Source organism: Trachemys scripta, chromosome 3, assembly GCF_013100865.1.
Source record: "Trachemys scripta elegans isolate TJP31775 chromosome 3, CAS_Tse_1.0, whole genome shotgun sequence".
In the NCBI taxonomy this organism is placed as follows: domain Eukaryota; kingdom Metazoa; phylum Chordata; order Testudines; family Emydidae; genus Trachemys; species Trachemys scripta.
The window spans coordinates 54,909,226-54,926,529 of NC_048300.1; the positions used below are offsets into that span (position 1 = coordinate 54,909,226).

The window sequence follows — 17,304 nt, forward strand, 5'->3', positions numbered from 1 at the left end:
AGGGTCAGAATAAGCACAATAATAAAATGGACTTAGTGAATCCTAGGCTCCTGCATAGTCTTTAAAATGGAATCTAATCAATCAGTGTGTTAGTTTTGTTAGTCAATTAATCCAGGTGGATACTCCCCTCCCTCCCCATCCTGATGGGTAAAACTTTGGGGAAAAAACTGATTTTTTTTTCATTTGGAAGAAAACTCCTTTCATTGTTACACATTTGCAAGGACAATTTAATCAGGAATACAAAGTAACTCTACTGACACTTCTCCAGCCCACCAACCAAAAATTTTGAAAGGTCTGATTTTCAGCTTCTTAGCTAAATTTCTGAAATTCAAAATAAAATTATTACTGGGAACATCTCACTAGTCCAAACTTTCTCACAAAATGAGCACTGTCAATACAGTCATTTATTTTACCTTGAGAAGGTATGTGGGAATATTGCTGAAATCCACTGGTAACTTTAAAAGGAAGCGAGCTGAGAATTCACCAGTCTGAGGAGAAAGGAACAAAAATAATGAGACCTACAGCTAAAGTGATCTCACTCTCTATTATCTACAGCAGACAGGGTCACAAGCTGAACCTATTCAGACTGAAATATTTAGCAAGGCAGTATCTTCTAGCAACTGAGGGAGGAAGAGTTAAGCAACAGCTTTCAATGGTAACTGTTGAAAATGGAAAAAAAAAAACAAAAAACATTTATTTACAGCTTTCACAATAAGCAATATGGCAATATATCCCAAGACTCTCAGGGCATTGCTCCCACTGAGTCAATGGTAAGAAGGTCCTTAGAGAGCATAATGGCTGGCACCATATCAGAACCTACATTAGATTAAACCAGGCCGTATGTCTTCTCTTTACTCATCACCGTTGAAGTCATTGCTTCTGCAGCCACAAGTTAACGTGCATCCTAAGTGTTTTAACAAATGGATTACATCTAGTAGCATAAATTATTCCCATGAATGTAAATACCTCATGAAAACTCAAATTACAATAATAAGGGGGAAATATAAAGGTCATCAATGACGTGTTGCACAAACTACATCCTGACTGCTAAATAGGTATGTCTTTAAAGGACTCTACTTTAAAAATCATAGGCAAAATAATTACTATTCTGTATTGCATCCAGAATACAATGTAATACACAATCTCTCTATTGTCATGTCACTTAAACATCCCAATCAGGACGAGGGCCCTACTGTACTGAATACTGTACAGACACAGAGGTAGACAGTCAATACCCTGAAGAGTTTACAATCTAATTTTAGGGCTAGATTTTCTGAAGAGTTTAGAACCCAACAGTTCTCACTTAGGCACCTAAATATATTGCTCAGATTTTCAAAAGTGCTCAGCACTCAGTAGCTCCCACTGAGAATGAGGAGAAAATTTTGCCCCTTTGTTTAGGTGTCATAGTGGAAACTAAGCATGTTTTTTGAAAATCAGGCCCCACTTTTGCAAATCTGGCTATTTGTGTGTTCCAGTACAGCATTTAGATGCATCGGAAATTAGCATGCCATGCACACATCTCTAATTTTTTTTTTAAATGGGAAATTCATTATATGTATTTTGCTGGTACACTTATTTAATATAGTGACTGCCTGAATGTTACTGGGAAGAACTGGCATAATTACCACTAATAACTAAAGAGACTGCAGCCGCGCCAATCTCATCAACACTTTCTGCTACAGTGAAAATAAAGCCCCCAAAATACAGTGAAAGTACTATGGTATCAGATAAAAAGAATAATTTTTCCTTGCAACAGAATAATCACATAAAAGACGAAATGTCCTTTTTCACAACTGAAGAGACTTGTTGAGAGAAAAAAGGGATGTAACAAGGTTACTCTTTCAATAGGTGTCTACTGTATAGATCTCTATTTCCAGGGATTTAAAATATGGCTTAAAAATCCTGTGGGCATTTACCGTCCAACTGTACAAGAGCTTTCTCTGACAAAACTCTATTAGAACATTTTAAAGTTATACTAATGGAGGAAAATAGAAAAACATGGATAGAGTCTTCCTCTTGCCCCATCATTCAGGTATGTGCTTGCTTGTTAAATAACATTTTTCATGCCATTAATTTCCAAAGTGGGATAATGTCTCTGAATGGGAAAAAAAAAAAAAAAAAGACTAGTAGATGTTTTATTTTATAAAGAGAGCTACAGAACCTGTATGGCAATGTAAATTACTTCTTTTAAATAGACATTTATGCAAACTAGGTGTTATTGTAGTCTAGAAACCAAATTTTAGCTTTTCACCAATTTAGACCACAAATTAGTCTGGCCATAATTCATCCATATTGAAAATTTCACTCTGTCAACTAATAATAATTAGAAATAAGCGAAGGAAGTTTTGTCCAAATCAAAATTCACACTGGACTATGATATGGGGTCCAGGACAAACTAGAAGTACCAGAGCTATAATTTGAGTTTGGAGGATGCCATAAATCTCATGAGCTGTTTGATAAACTGCAAAATGGGGTTCTCTCACTGAGGAAGGATTCCTATTTCCTCTCATTAGGACAGTCCACCTCTGCACACATCTGGGTAGCAGCCATGAAATGATCCTACTTGTAAAGGGTTCAATTTTACTCCCATTGGCTTTAATGGTGCAGGATTTGTCCAAAGGTAAACAAACGTACTGAGAACTTTGAGACTGATTTCTGTAAATAAAGCCTTTGTTTGTGAGAGTAACTGGAATGTGCCAAATGAGTTGTTCATAATCAGGAAGGGAAAGAGATTCTTTCATTCTCAACATCTTCTGATTTCTTCTACTCTTAGCAAACTTGGAGAGATCTTAAGATGTGAGAGCTTGAGCTGAAAATAGTGTAGATGGTTCAGAAGTAGCATTTAAATCAGTGAGGAAGAAAGAACTGGTAAGAGGGTGTGCCATAATTTCTCTTTGGGATTATGTAAATTGTAAAACCTAGAGGGCTGCTTTGCAACTGTTGTCTACTGAGAAGTTGCCAAACTCTTCCTAACATATTGCTGTTTTTTATGCGTCAAGTGTATGCAAAGGAAATGGGAAGGATTTCCTTTCTGTTTCATATGCTTCCTTAAAATGAGGCCTTATCCACCTGGCTATGAGAAGACTAAGCTCATTCTTCTAGAAGGAAATAAACATTGGTCTGATTTCCTAAAGATTTTAACCCCGCTGAGACATAAAGTAAGGATATTTCATGCATTATGTCAAAAAAGTGTATAACCCATGCAAAAAAAACCATAAACAAAAACAAAAAAACTTTAATTAATCTAACATTAAGCACACAAAAATCAGGATATAGCAAGGAAAGGCAGGTGAATGCTTGTTCAATTTTAACTCTGCCTTATTTTTGCATATGCATTACAGAGGTATCTAATTACTCAATCATATACTTTTTCTATAACCAACTAGGGCAAATTTAAGATTGAGTGAATGTTCAGTGATAATTCAGCATTTTCTGACATTTATGTGCCACTTTCATGTTGCACTACCAGAGTTCTTTGCATACAATTTCCATAGGGTTTGAAAAATTTTAAGTGGACAGAAACAGAAAAAAGAAAGGAAGAAGAAAAAAAATAAAGATGTGAAACTACTGAATGCAAGTATAATATATATGGTGTGTAAATGAGAATGTGCATGTATATGTAGGGGCTAGGTATACAGTATGTACTCAATGAAAGGGTGTATGGTGTTTGTCTTTGTAGGTAGGTGCAGATAAAGCTATGTACACAACTACAAGCAATCTTAACACCATGTAGGAAGGGATATCCATACATGCAATCTCTCTCTCTCTCTCTCTCTCAGAGCGTGGGGTGAACTGAGGATCTCTCTGTAGAACATATTAAAGTATGCACTTGGTAAAATTTCTATCGAAGTAATTCCATAGGGCATTTTTATAATTCAAACAGTTTCCCTCCAAACTTAGTATAGCAGGCACTTCTTATTGAGAAATACTTTTCACATCCCAAGTCTCCTAGCGACCTTCTTTGCCACACTCAAAGCACTCCTTAAAACTACCGGTAATTTCTTCCAAAAGGCCTTTCCACAATAAATGTCTAAGGGCCTGACAAGTTAAGCCCACCTGCTTGTGCTGGGATTTGTGCATAGTTAACAACACTGTAAGAGTGTTTTTCAAGACTCATCTGTGTTCTATGTTTTTCTTATTTGTATGACCCACATTATGTTTGAAATATACAAGGTTTCTATCTACACTGCAAGCTACTTGGGGTAAGGTCTTCATTTTCCTACATGTTCTCTTTAGCAGCAAATACATTTTAAAATTCAGATATCTTTATCTGAGTTATAATAAATGTGTCCATAATTTATTGAATGTTTAACAAATTTAATGTTTCCACCCTCACAACTCAAAATGCTCAAGAGATTTGCTTCAAAATGTATTTAAACACATTTTTTTAATTGAGACAAAAAAAAAAAAAGTTAGAACATAAGAACAGCCATACTGGGTCAGTCATCTAGCCCAATATCCTGTCTTCCGACAGTGGCCAATACCAGGTGCCCCGGAGGGAATGAACAGAACAGATAATCACCAAAGTGATCCATCCCCCATCACCCATTCCCAGCTTCTGGCAAACAGAGGCTAGGACACCATCCCTGTCCATTCTGGCTAATAGCCATTGATGGACATATCCTCCATGAACTTATCTAGGTCTTTTTTGATAAGAGCCTTTGGTGAGGAACCTTGTCAAAGACTTTCTGAAAATCTAAGTACACTATATTCACTGGATCCCCCTTGTCCACATGCTTGTTGACCCCCTCAAATAATTCTAGTAGGTTGGTGAGGCATGATTTCCCTTTACAAAAACCATGTTGACTCTTCCCCAAAAAATTATGTTCATCTATATGTCTGACAATTTTGTTATTTACTATAGTTTCAACAAGTTTGCCTGGTACTGAAGTCAAGCTTACCGGCCTGTAATTGCTGGGATCACCTCTGGAACCCTTTTTAAAAAGGAGGGAATCTCCCTCACATCCTCAGCTGTGAAGACCGATGCAAAGAATTCATTTAGTTTCTCCGCAATGGCTTTATCATCCTTGAGTGCTCCTTTAGCATCTTGATAGTCCAGTGGCCCCACTGGTTGGTTAGCAGGCTTCCTGCTTCTGATGTACTTAAAAAAAAATGCTGTTACTTTTTGAGTCTTTGGCTAGCTGTCCTTCAAATTCTTTTTTGGCCTTCCCACTTATATTTTTACATTTCATTTGCCAGAGTTTATGCTCCTTTCTATTTTCCTCAATAGGATACAACTTCCACTTTTTAAAGGATGCCTTTTTGCCTCTCACTGCTTCTTTTACTTTGTTCTTTAGCCACGGTGGCACTTTTTGGTTCTCTTACTATGTTTTTTAATTTGGGGTATACATTTAAGTTGAGCCTCTACTATGGTGTCTTTAAAAAGTTTCCATGCAGCTTGCAGGGATTCACTTTTGTACCTTTTAATTTCTGATTAACTAACCTTCTCATTTTTGTGTAGTTCCCTTTTCTGAAATTAAATGCTACAGTGTTGGACTGCTGTGGTGTTTTCCCTGCCACAAGGATGTTAAATTTAATTGTATTATGGTCACTATTACCAAGTGCTCCAGCTATCTGCACCTCTTGGACCAGATCCTGTGCTCCACTTAGGACTAAATCAAGAATTGCCTCTTGTGACGTTGCAGTCTATATGATTTTATAAAAATAGGCTAATGAGTGAATATAATGTAACTGGAATATGCTTCATGCAAAAGGTTTCTTGTAAGGTATCATTACAAAGCTTATAATCTACTGAGTGTGATCATCCTATTTGTATAAATGTACCACTCTTGTATCTGAAACTAGAAATATGAAATATAACTCTGAGGGCCTATTGCAATTATGCAAAGTGTGGTCCATTAATGGTGGTTTGGAATCTTGATGACTCCCATTAACCAGGACAATTGATTGCAGATGGCTGTGTTTTACCTGTAAGCCTTCCTGTATACATGTGTGCTAGCAAGTGGGCAATGAAGTCTTGCAATAATATGTGATCATGTCACCTGAACTGGAATCCATCTTTAACCTGGTGTCTTTCCATTAAGAAGGAGAGGGTGGGAACCCAGAGAGGGACAAAGGATTCCCGCCTTATGCAAAAGATATATAAAGGGATGGAACAGAACAAAACGGGAGGAGCCATCATGAAGAATCCCCTAGCTACCACCTGAGCTGGAACAAGAGCTGTACCAGGGGAAAGAGTTGTGCCCAGGCCTGGAAGGTGTCCTTCTGAGGAAAGAAACTTACTGAAGCATCTCTGAGGATGAGATTATGTGTATTCAGTTTGATTAGACATAGATTTGTGCATTTTATTTTATTTTGCTTGGTGACTTACTTTGTTCTGTCTGTTACTACTTGGAACCACTTAAATCCTACTTTCTGTATTTAATAAAATCACTTTTTACTTATTAATTAACTCAGAGTATACCTGGGGAGGCAAACAGCTGTGCATACCTCTCTATCAGTGTTATAGAGGGCGAACAATTTATGAGTTTACTCTGAATAAAGCTTATACAGAGTAAAACGGATTTATTTGGGTTTAGACCCCATTGGGAGTTGGGCATCTGAGTGTTAAAGAGAGGAACACTTCTGTTAGCTGCTTTTAGGTAAACCTGCAGTTTTGGGGAAAGTAATTCAAACCCTTGGTCTTTGCTGGAGCAGATGGGAGTGTCTGGCTCAGCAAGACAGGGTGCTGGGGCCCCGAGCTGGCAGGGAAAGCAGGGGCAGAAGTAGTCTTGGCACATTGGGTGGCAGCTCCCAAGGGGGGTTCTGTGATCTAACCCATCACACCTCTCCTCTTGTGGGTTCCAGGACTAGCTGCTCAATAAGCAGTCATTTAAGGTGTCAAGAAAACTTTATCTCTGCATCCCATCCTGAGGTGACATGTACCCAGTCAATATAGTTGAAATCCCCCATTATTACTGAGTTTTTTATTGTTAGAGCCTCTCTAATCTCCCTGAGCATTTCACAGTCACTATCATCATCCCAGGTGGTTGGTAATATAGCCCTACTGCTATATTCTTATTACTAGAGCATGGAATTACTAGCCATAGAGAGTCTATGGTACAGTTTGGTTCATTTAAGATTTTTAATTCATTTGATTCTATGCTTTCTTTCACATATAGTGCCACACCCCGACCAGCACAACCTGTTCTGTCCTTCTGATATATTTTGTGCCCTGGTATTACTGTGTTCCATTGATTAACCTCATTCCACCAAGTATCTGTGATGCCTATTATATCAATATCCTTATTTAATACGAGACACTCTAGTTCACCCATCTTATTATTTAGACTTCTAGCACTGGTATATAAGCACTTTAAAAACTTGTCATTTTTTAGCTGTCTGCCATTACATGATGTAATTGAATAGGACTTTTTTTCATTTGACTGTTCCTCATCAGATCCTACCAGCATATTATCATCTTCCCTCCTCTCCTCCTTACTAGGACATAGAGAATCTCCATTAACAGATCCTCCCCTAAGAGAGTTTCAACTCAAAAGACAAATCCTTCAAAAACCATCAGCCACTGAAATCAAAGGGAAGACTCTCATTGACTTCAATGGGTGTTGGACTCAGCCCAAAACTTAGAAATACTAGAAAAAAAGGGGTTCATAATAGGAAGTTTTTCACAATCTAAACTACAGCTTTTGGTACTACCAAAACCTATTTTAAAGGTTGAATGCACGTCTGCAAACAAAAAATATGAAGAAGGCTTTTCACATTTCAACACAAAATATTTAGGCAGTGTTTGTAGGTACAGGGAGCTAATTTTCTAGAGCATGCTTTCCAAGCAACAATTGTGAAAGGATTTCCCTACATTTAATTTCAGCATTTTTTTTTTCCTGAATAAGGGGTTTGACCAGATACAGCACTGAGACTTACAAAAGCACAGTGGAGCTCTTAACATTTATGTGTTCTCAGAGGGTGGTCAGACATGTAAGAAAAGGGGTTAAGGGGTTGACAGTGCCCTATAACTATAATATAATCAAATACCCCTGTGCTATCTACAACCATCAGATAGTGCAGTTCAGATAATTAAACTAAAAACCAGGCCCTGGAGGTGTGGAATTAGAAAACTTCAATGAGATTCAGGCTATTTCTACACTAGGGCTGGTAGAGCTATAGTGGCAAAGTACTGCTAGTGGGGCCAGAGCTATACTGACAAAATTGCACTGTTGCCAGTGTAACTGTGTCTATGGTAAGGGCTTTTGATGGCCCAGCTATGTCACTAAAATCACATTCCATCATACCCTAACTGAAATAACTATGTCAGCAAAAGCCTTCTAGTGCAGACATAGCCTCACTGGGACAGAACACGTGATTCTCACAAAAAAATTTACCAGTTCATCTGTAAACCAGATGCACTGCCATCAGCTCTGAAGACTGTTGCTCACCTGGAAATCAGATTCAAGTGAGGCAATGGAATAGAAGCAGTGAACAAAAGAGGGAGTGGAGAGTGCAGAGGTGAGTTGGGGACAAACAGGGTTTTTTTCACCACTGTAAACCCATAGTATGTGTGCCCACATCACACAAATAGCTCTATTTTACAAGGTAATAGCTAGAATTACTATAGTGAAAGGAACTCTAAAAGCATTAATTTATTGTGCTCTTATCAGAAGTGTTCTCAATAGCTTACCCAGTTGTTTTTTTTGCCAGCATAAATTTCCATGTTTTCTCCATACTGGGGTTCTTCAAGTAAAGTCTGGTATTCAAACATGAGGCGAGAGCTCTCCCGTAATCGGCTGCATTGGAACTGGTGATACTGCTGGACGAGCTCTTTCACAACAAGCAGGAGACATTCAGGATTTGAGGGATTCCAGGAGGCTAAATTCTGTTGAATAAGGGAGAACAAAAGCACAGACTAGTTTACAGCAGTAGAAAGAGATAAGCATTCTTGCCTACATACTAATTAGTATTTATAAAGTCCTCATCAACATAGTGTCTTGTTACATCTGAGGACCTGAGACATTTCCATTCACAAAACAAAAATTGATCTAAACAGTTTATGAGAATTGGTTCAGAAAAATGCAGCCCTGTATTGAATCTGAATCAAAAAGTACTAAGTCAAGTTAGCACCAGTGAATACGCCAAGCTGATAATAGCCTTGAAAATCATATTCCTCTGCTTATCCACAGAACAGGTACTGTCTGGGCTGGAGCAGAACAAGCGTCTACCCAGTTGCCTCAACCAAATGCCTATGGGCCTGTTGTCACTGCAGAGTTAATTAGAGTTATAAACTGAGCGTTGCCCTTGACTCAAGTCCCATCCGCACACAGAACCCCTTAACTTCAGTGTGTTGCTGGTTTTAAACTTGAGTTGGCTGGCCTGTTAGGGGGCATAGACTACAGCTCAAGTTAACACAAAATGTCAGTTGCTGACATGACCACTCTGTGATAACTAATCCAATCACCCTGTGCAGCTCAAGTACTATTTCAGAGCATGGCTGTTCTCACTCAACTTCGGCTAAGGCTATGTCCTCAGAGCAAAAAATGTGTGTGGGGTGGAGGGGTTCCCCAGCAGGATTGCTAATGTACATTACGTATCCCGCTGAAAAATCCTAGTGCAGTTTTTATCACAAAGTAACTAAGAAAGGTCAACACTATACACTCAGCTGCGGATGACTTCACTTAATTTACCTTGTGTCTACTAAGTTTTTACAATGGGATAACTAATACATGTTAGATTTAATTTAACTGTATTCATTGTATCATTAATTATGTTATGGTGCCTAGAGCCTGGAACAGGTGTCAACTTTTAAATCTAACTAATAAAATAATAAATAATATCAGTCCCCTCTTTGCCCCTTCAATTTAGGCATCTCTACTCAAACCATCTAAAGAACCTACAATTACTTTTGACATGGAAATATTAACTACTTATAATGGATATTTAAATTGTATACAATCTGCATGTGTGAATAAAAACACATTGACATGTCTGAACATTCTAAAGCGGAACCATTTTTTTTTTTTAATATGTAACATTTCAAAAGATAGAAAAAGATAGAAAAGGCTTTGTTTTCTAAAAAAAATTAACAGCAAGTGACCGTTTTGTATTCAAATATATGCCAACATTTATTTTTTTAACCCAGATTTTCATAAAATGAATTAAATCAAAATAAAAAATATGGAGAGGCTAAACAAGGGAAAGGATCCAGAGTTCTGACTTGTAAAATAAAAACCAGCTGTGTCAAATCTCTATGCTGTCATTCTGGGAATGGAGATAGGACACTTGTATGGCTATCCAGGCATGAGCTCACAGTCCTATATGAACACTATTTCAAGCAAAATGTACTAATGATACATATCTTGCAGAAGGATGTGACCATTTGTTTCGGATTATTAAAAATGGGACTTATCATATTTCTTGTAACTGAAAATTGTAAGCTTATAGTACACATCCTCAGACTACTTTTATAGGAATTGAATGGATCAGTGTTTATGTCAACTTCACTTTTCTTTTTCTCTCTACAAGTATTTTTCTCTTTGGGCCACTTCATCATTTATCCAGGAATAGATTTAAATATCAAATTATTAAAAAGATATTTCCCCAGTTTTGAATGTTATGATCCAAAGTAAAACACAACTACAATCTGTCAGCGGGAGAGATATTGTGTATGTGTAAAACATCAAGATCCTTTCTTTGCAAAACTGTCATGAAGTTTACCAACATAGGCATAAAATCAATGTTATCAACTCTTATGATTTTATTTCAAGTTTCATGATATTTGGCATTTTCTTCAAGCCCCAAATCCTGGAGGATTTTTGTGAGAATCTCAGCTTTTACTACAACTTTTCTAGAAATCATGGCTGGGAGAACAGCCTGAAAATATGAATCATGCATACTCTAACAGCTCAAAATCCACAAGGCAATCAAAAGAATGCATTTTTTTAAAAAAATCTCATTACTTTTAAGCCACTATCTTGACTGTTTGGGGCATGACTCATGATTTTTGAATGCCTGGGGTTGGCAATGCTGCAATATCTACTCACCACTCATTATCAGAAAAATAAAAATAAAATAATGACTATGTATCAATCACCCATTTAAAAATAGAGTGGGTGAACTGAATTTTGGAAGGCTGGTCTCATGCTTCAAAAATATAGACCCCATTCTTGCCTGAACAGACACAAGTCAGGTGAACAGAGTGCTTAAGGGAATAGGTAAATCCAAAGTGTGTATTTGAAACAGGCCAGGGACTGATAGTTTTGTAATACCTCTCGTCTAAAAAGATGCCCTGACTTCAGAACCATGACTATGCTAAAGAGCCAGATGACCTACGATACCTCTATTTTTCTCTCTCTCTCTCTTACACACACACACACGGCAATTGCCTAGAAAACTGTTACAGCTGAGTGCTGACTTGTGATCCTGGGATGAAGAATGGTCCAGTGGCTAGTTGCTAGCCTGTGACTCCAAAGACTGGGATACAATTTCCTGCTTTGCCACGAACTTCCTGTGTGACCTTGGGAAAACCACTTTGGATACTGAGACACAGACTCACTATCTGTAAAATGGGGATAATAGTACTGCCTTATCTCACAGACTGTTGTGAAGATAAATACATACAAGTTTGTGAGGTGCACAGATCCTATAGTCATGACAGCCACATAAGTACTTAAGATAGATACCACAGAAGTGATTAGGAAAACCCTCAGAACTGACAATAATTTCTTATCAACCTGAGTTCATTTAAGTTTAGTCGATTTAATAAAATAGTCTACAAAATACTATTCAGTACACAGTGTCTTCTAGGAAACAGAGCTTGCATCATACAGTCTGAAACCAAGCAAACATACTAATAACCTCAGACTTCCTGTTCCCAGCACCTAGTCAAACAGAGCATTTCCAGAAAGCTGAAGAATGTAATATGCTCGTATGTACTGATAGCAGCCAGAGAAATAGGAATAACCTTTCCATCAAATTTTATTGTGTTACATCAACGACAACATGTTGTCAAAGGAAATGACCGATGATATTTTAATAACTGGCCTAATTGTAACTGAGCATTTTTTTAAAAAACAACATTGTACCAGAAAACAAGAAAGCAGCAAGAGGAAGCTCATTGTCATCTGTTCTGTATAGAACTACAGAATGACAATTGCCCTTGTCAACGAGGAATTCAACAATATCACATCAGAACAAAGTTTTTAGACTATCTTGCCACCCATGGCATATCAATTACAGGAATTCAAAAGAAATTATGTCATTGCAGGGCTTCTAGGTTAATATGTCTTTCATTCAAAAACTAGCTAGATATTAAAACCAGTAACACGGCAGATAACTGAGAACACTTAACTTTTCAATCATCTTATCCTCATCCAATCTCAATAATATGTAAAAATACATGTTTAGCTGTTCCTTAAGTGTTTCAGATAGTACCTTCTTTAAAATAGTCCTTCTTTTATTTTACAATAATCCAAAGGCAATGTAAGCACTCTGCTGCCATTTTTCAGCTTTGGGTAGAGAAAAAGTTAAAATAAACCATTTAAAAATGTTAAGAGTCATCAAGTTCTATTTTAGTTAGCGATTATAAAACATATGATAATCACTACAACTAAATCACAAAGAAGAGTAACAAATTAAGTTACAACGGGTCAGACCTTTCCTCTGAAAATACACATATAGCTCTCACTGAAGTCAGTGGGAGTGTTGTCTCTGTGTATCTGAGAGAAAAAATTGCCTGTACATTTTTTAAGAGAAAGGAATGAAATAAAAAAGTAATTTACTTAATTATCCAGGTTCCTGAATGTATTATGAGCCTTCAGAAGAGATGTTAATGAAAGGGGGTTTGGATTTAAGGCTTGTCTACATGAACACTTAGTTCAGGGCAAGTTTGGGTGTGACCCTACCCTGCACTAGACTGCCACACATTAAGTGCTCTGTGGACCCTCAAGCCGTGCACTAAAACTTCCCTAGTGTGCTTTAATCTACTCCTACTTCAAAGCCCACAGGGAATTTTTAGTGCAGGGTCCAAACAAACGCTTAGTCCGTAACATGCTAGTTCAGGTTAGATTTACACCCCAGCTTCCCATAAAATTGTTTGTTTAGACAAGGCCTAAGACTCTGCAGAAACCTATAGGTCATGCTGTCAAATAATGTTTCAGTTGACACTGTGATGATTTAGGTTATTAATTCCTAATTTTTTCTTTGTGATTTCATGTAAGTTTTATACAACATGAATTCATATCTTTCTTCCTGCCTGCACATGCTGCAATTTGTTTACAGAAGGAATTCAGGGCTAAGTCATAAATAAATAAAATGTTGCGTGTAAGGTAATTGAAATCAGCCACCTGTAACAGCTGATGCTTTGCACACCAACCAGTTCAGGGATCAAAAGCGAAATCCCAGTTCAGTTTAGCAATCCTAAAACATCAAGAGAAAACAAACCCAAAACATCCAGGCTGTCTTCACTAGGGGGGAAAAAAAAGGGTGTGTTCTTCACTTGTTAGTTTTAATACAACCTGCTAATTCACATGAAAACATGTCTTCACCAGGATTTTACTGTGAGTGAGGTCTGGTTACACCTAAAACAGGGATGGGCAAACTACGGCCTGGAGGCCACATCCGGCCCTCCCGAGGTTTTAATCCAGCCCTCAAGCTCCCACTCTGGAGATCCAGCCAGGGAGCGGGATCAGGGGCTTGCCCTGCTCCGTGCGGCTCTGGAAGCAGTGGCATGTCCCCCCTCCGGTCCTAGGTGTAGGGGTAGCCAGGAGGCTCCACACACTGCCCCCGCAGCTCCCACTGGCCAGGAACCGCAGCCAATGGGAACTGCAGGGGCAGTGCCTGCAGATGGGGCAGCGTGCAGAGCTACCTGGCCGCGCCTCTGTGTAGGAGCCAGAGGGGGGACATGCCACTGCTTCTGGGAGCTGCTTGAGGTAAGCGCCGCCCAGAGCCTGCACCCCTGACCCCCTCTCGTGCCCCAACCCCCCGCCCCAGCCCTGAATCCCCTTTCCACCCTCGGAACTCCTCGGTCCCAGCCTGGAGCACCCTCCTGCACCCCCAATCCCTCATCCCCAGCCCCACCCCAGAGCCCACCTCCCCACCCCCAATTTAGTGAACATTCATGGCCAATCATATAATTTCCATACCCAGATGTGGCTCTCAGGCCAAAAAGTTTGCCCACCCCCGACCTAAAACTTAGGTCAACCTAGCTACATCATTGCATCACTGTGCAATGTAGTTAGGTCAACTTAACCCCCACTGTAGATGCAGCTAGGTTGACAGAAGAATTCTTCCATCAACATAGCTACTGTCCCTTGAGGGGATGGATTTACTACAGCAAACAGAAAGACCCCTTCCATCACTGTAGCAAGAATCTACATTCCAGCACTTCAGCAGCGTAGCTGCAGTTATGCCGCTATACCTGTAAAAATATCTTTAGTTAACTCAAGTTAAGAACACACCTTTTTTTCCCCCTAGTAAAGACAAAGCCCAAGAGAAAAATATAGTCATTAACTTAACCAGGGTGAAACATGATGATGAAAAACAAATGTGTGACAGGAGATGGCAGTAGCTTTTCTGTATACCCACTTATTTTCTGTTAATTGTTAGCAGGTGTTTCAAGGCAAAACCCCTGGTGCTCTAACAGCACAGTTCACTGCAGTGTCTGGATACAAGAAATAGTATTTAAAAAAAAATCAGTCAGTTTCAAATAGCATCAGAGTAAACTATGCTGAAAACAAGCCCTCTGTATTTTGCGGCTACAAGATTTGGCACAGAATTCAATCCCCATCTAAGCAACATACACTCCAGACTGTCAGTTAACCTTTCTTAAAATTATGCATTTAGGCATTGTAGCTGCAAAGACCACCTTGAAAATGTGAACAGAGCATAAACAGATGGAGTGTTGCCTTCCAGAGCCTGCAGACAGGCTTCATGCAACCCAAAAGGTATGAACTATGCCATTCATCTCAATGGGTTGTTAAGCCTGAAACTTAAAGATAACTATTTAAATAACAACACAGTTAACTATTTCACTGATGATCATTTTAGCAGAAACATTCAGCAATGGCAAATGACAAACTGTTTCCCATGCCTCTCCAGGTGTTAAAAGCTCAACTGCCCCATTCAATTGTTATAGCCTCCAACTTTACCTGACAACATTTATGATGCAGTTACACATTGTCACTGCAATAATGAAAACTGAAAATGAGAGGAGATTAAAAAAAAATAATGGACTTATGTACAGACAGTATTATTAACTTTTGTATTTAAGTCACTAAATCTAAATTTTTTAGTGTAATTGAAGTTGCTGTAAAATTTCCAATGGACTAATGCAATTCCACAGACACTAGGGATCTATTAACACCTCTCTGCAATACAGGAAATCCAGGTTTGATTCTAATTTCTTATCTCTTGTTCCACATGACAAGTGATATGTCTTCACTGCAGTTAACTTGAGTTATCTGTACTCAAGTTACTTAGGGTTACCATATTTAAACCTTAAAAAAGGAGGACACTCCACAGGGCCCTGGCCCCGCCCCTTTCCCACCTCAACTCCGCCCCTTCCCTGCCCTGCCCCCGCCCCTTCCCCAAAGTCCCCGCCCCAACTCCGCCCCCGCCCCTTCCCACATTCCCCCTCCTCCCTCCCAGCCACGCGAAGCTGCCCAAGCGCTACCGGATTCACGGTTTGCCAGGAAGCCCCCAGATCTCCAGATCCTGCGCCCCCGGCCGGGCGCTTCCCCAGCGCAGCCGGAGCCCAGGAGGGGAAGCACCCGGCCGGGGGCGCAGGGTCTGGAGATCTGGGGGCTGCCCGGCAAACCGTGAAGCCGGTAGTGCTTGGGCAGCTCCGCTCTTCAGCTACACAGAGCTGAGGTGTCTGGGGGGAGCTACAGGAGTGAGGTCAGGGCAGAGTGAAATGAGGGATGATTTTGCTGCTACACTGATTGGCGGGGATGATCCTATATGCTGTGGTGCAGCAGGGCGCTATCTGATAGGGATGTGTATTTAATTGTTGTCAGGGGGCCCAGGACTGGTTTCTAGCACTCTTTTTTATATGATTGAATCCAAATGAACAAATACAAGCTAGAATATTAGTCATTTTAGTGCATGCAGGTGAACTGAGCACCCCAGCGAAACTACAACCCTCAGCGATCACCTCTTCAGCCTCCTGCTTTAAACCCTCATCCTGCAAACCCTGGCACAGCCACTCAACTTCAGATTGGGGTCCACTCACACGTGTAAAGTTAAGCACATGGGTCAGCCTTGCCTTAAGTAACAAGGATCCCATATGCTGCTGGCCAATGTCCCAAGTAAATGACAAGAAAATGCAAAGGGCAGAGCTGTGGCTTGACTGAACCGCTCCCAACACTTTTCGAAAGCGCCACAAGCTGCCGATAGGTCTGTGCAGCTGGGTTTCCTCACTGCAGCCCGTGCTGGCAGCCAAAGGGTTACCGCCGGCTCATCCCAGCAGACACTTTTGTTGAGCTTTGCAAAATTGTGCCCCATCCACCGGGTCTCCGAGCTGCCCTCGGGGGGATGGAGGCAGCGGGAGGTAAGTCCGGTGGCCGGCTGGGGGGTCTCGTTTGCAGACTGTGGATGTGCTCAGCTGCTTAGAGGCTGCTGCAGCCAGGCTGATTAAGCACCTTCCCAGCGGGCTGCTCCCGGCACTCTCAGCCTGTGCACAATGGCCAGGCACAGAGCCCGCCAGCCCTGCGCCTCACCCAGCTCTGTCCCGAGCTCCCAGAGCCGGCTGCTCTCTCTGCTCTCCCCCCAAGAACACTTTCCTGGACATGTTCGGCTTTTTGGCAATTCCCCCCGGACGGGGATTTGAGTACCAAAAAGCCAGACATGTCCAGGAAAAAACGGACTTATGGTAACCCTAAGTTACTCCTCTCAAGTTAGATGAACTTGAGAAACCTCACTGTGAAACAACACGTAAAAGTTACCACAAACATAACTCAAGTTATTGCATCCACACTGATGCTGTTCTCACTCTGGAGGCATAACTCATTGTTCTTAGTACTGCACTTAGGTAAACCACTCTATGAATTCTTTTTCAGTATACAATGAGAGAACTCATTTGTCTTTTCCAAGAAATGGTGCTAACTCAACAACCCATTCAAGTAAACCACTTCCACTCCACTTTTCTGTCCAAGGTCTCCACTACAACTGGTGGCAAAGCATTGATCCTACTCTGAGCAATGAACAGTGCTTAATGTTGGCATTAATGCAACCCATGTGAGTTTCATTTTGCAGGGAGAAAAGGAGTGACTGATATAGGCCATGAGATGCAGTGGAGGGCATTTCAGGGGATAGCTCAGTGGTTTGAGCATTGGCCTGCTAAACCCACGGTTGTGAGTT

At 40.2% G+C, this 17,304-nt stretch overlaps 1 protein-coding gene across 1 annotated transcript in view; it reads right to left on the bottom strand.

The window, feature by feature from the left end:
* Positions 1 to 17,304, bottom strand: part of BABAM2 (BRISC and BRCA1 A complex member 2) — a 324,027-nt gene that overhangs the window by 207,914 nt on the left and 98,809 nt on the right. The window contains exons 5-6 of the mRNA XM_034764779.1: positions 8,636 to 8,830; positions 414 to 488 (exon numbers count right to left, since the gene is read on the bottom strand). Coding sequence (XP_034620670.1) covers positions 414 to 488; positions 8,636 to 8,830 — 270 coding nt within the window. The remainder of the gene's footprint in view (positions 1 to 413; positions 489 to 8,635; positions 8,831 to 17,304) is intronic.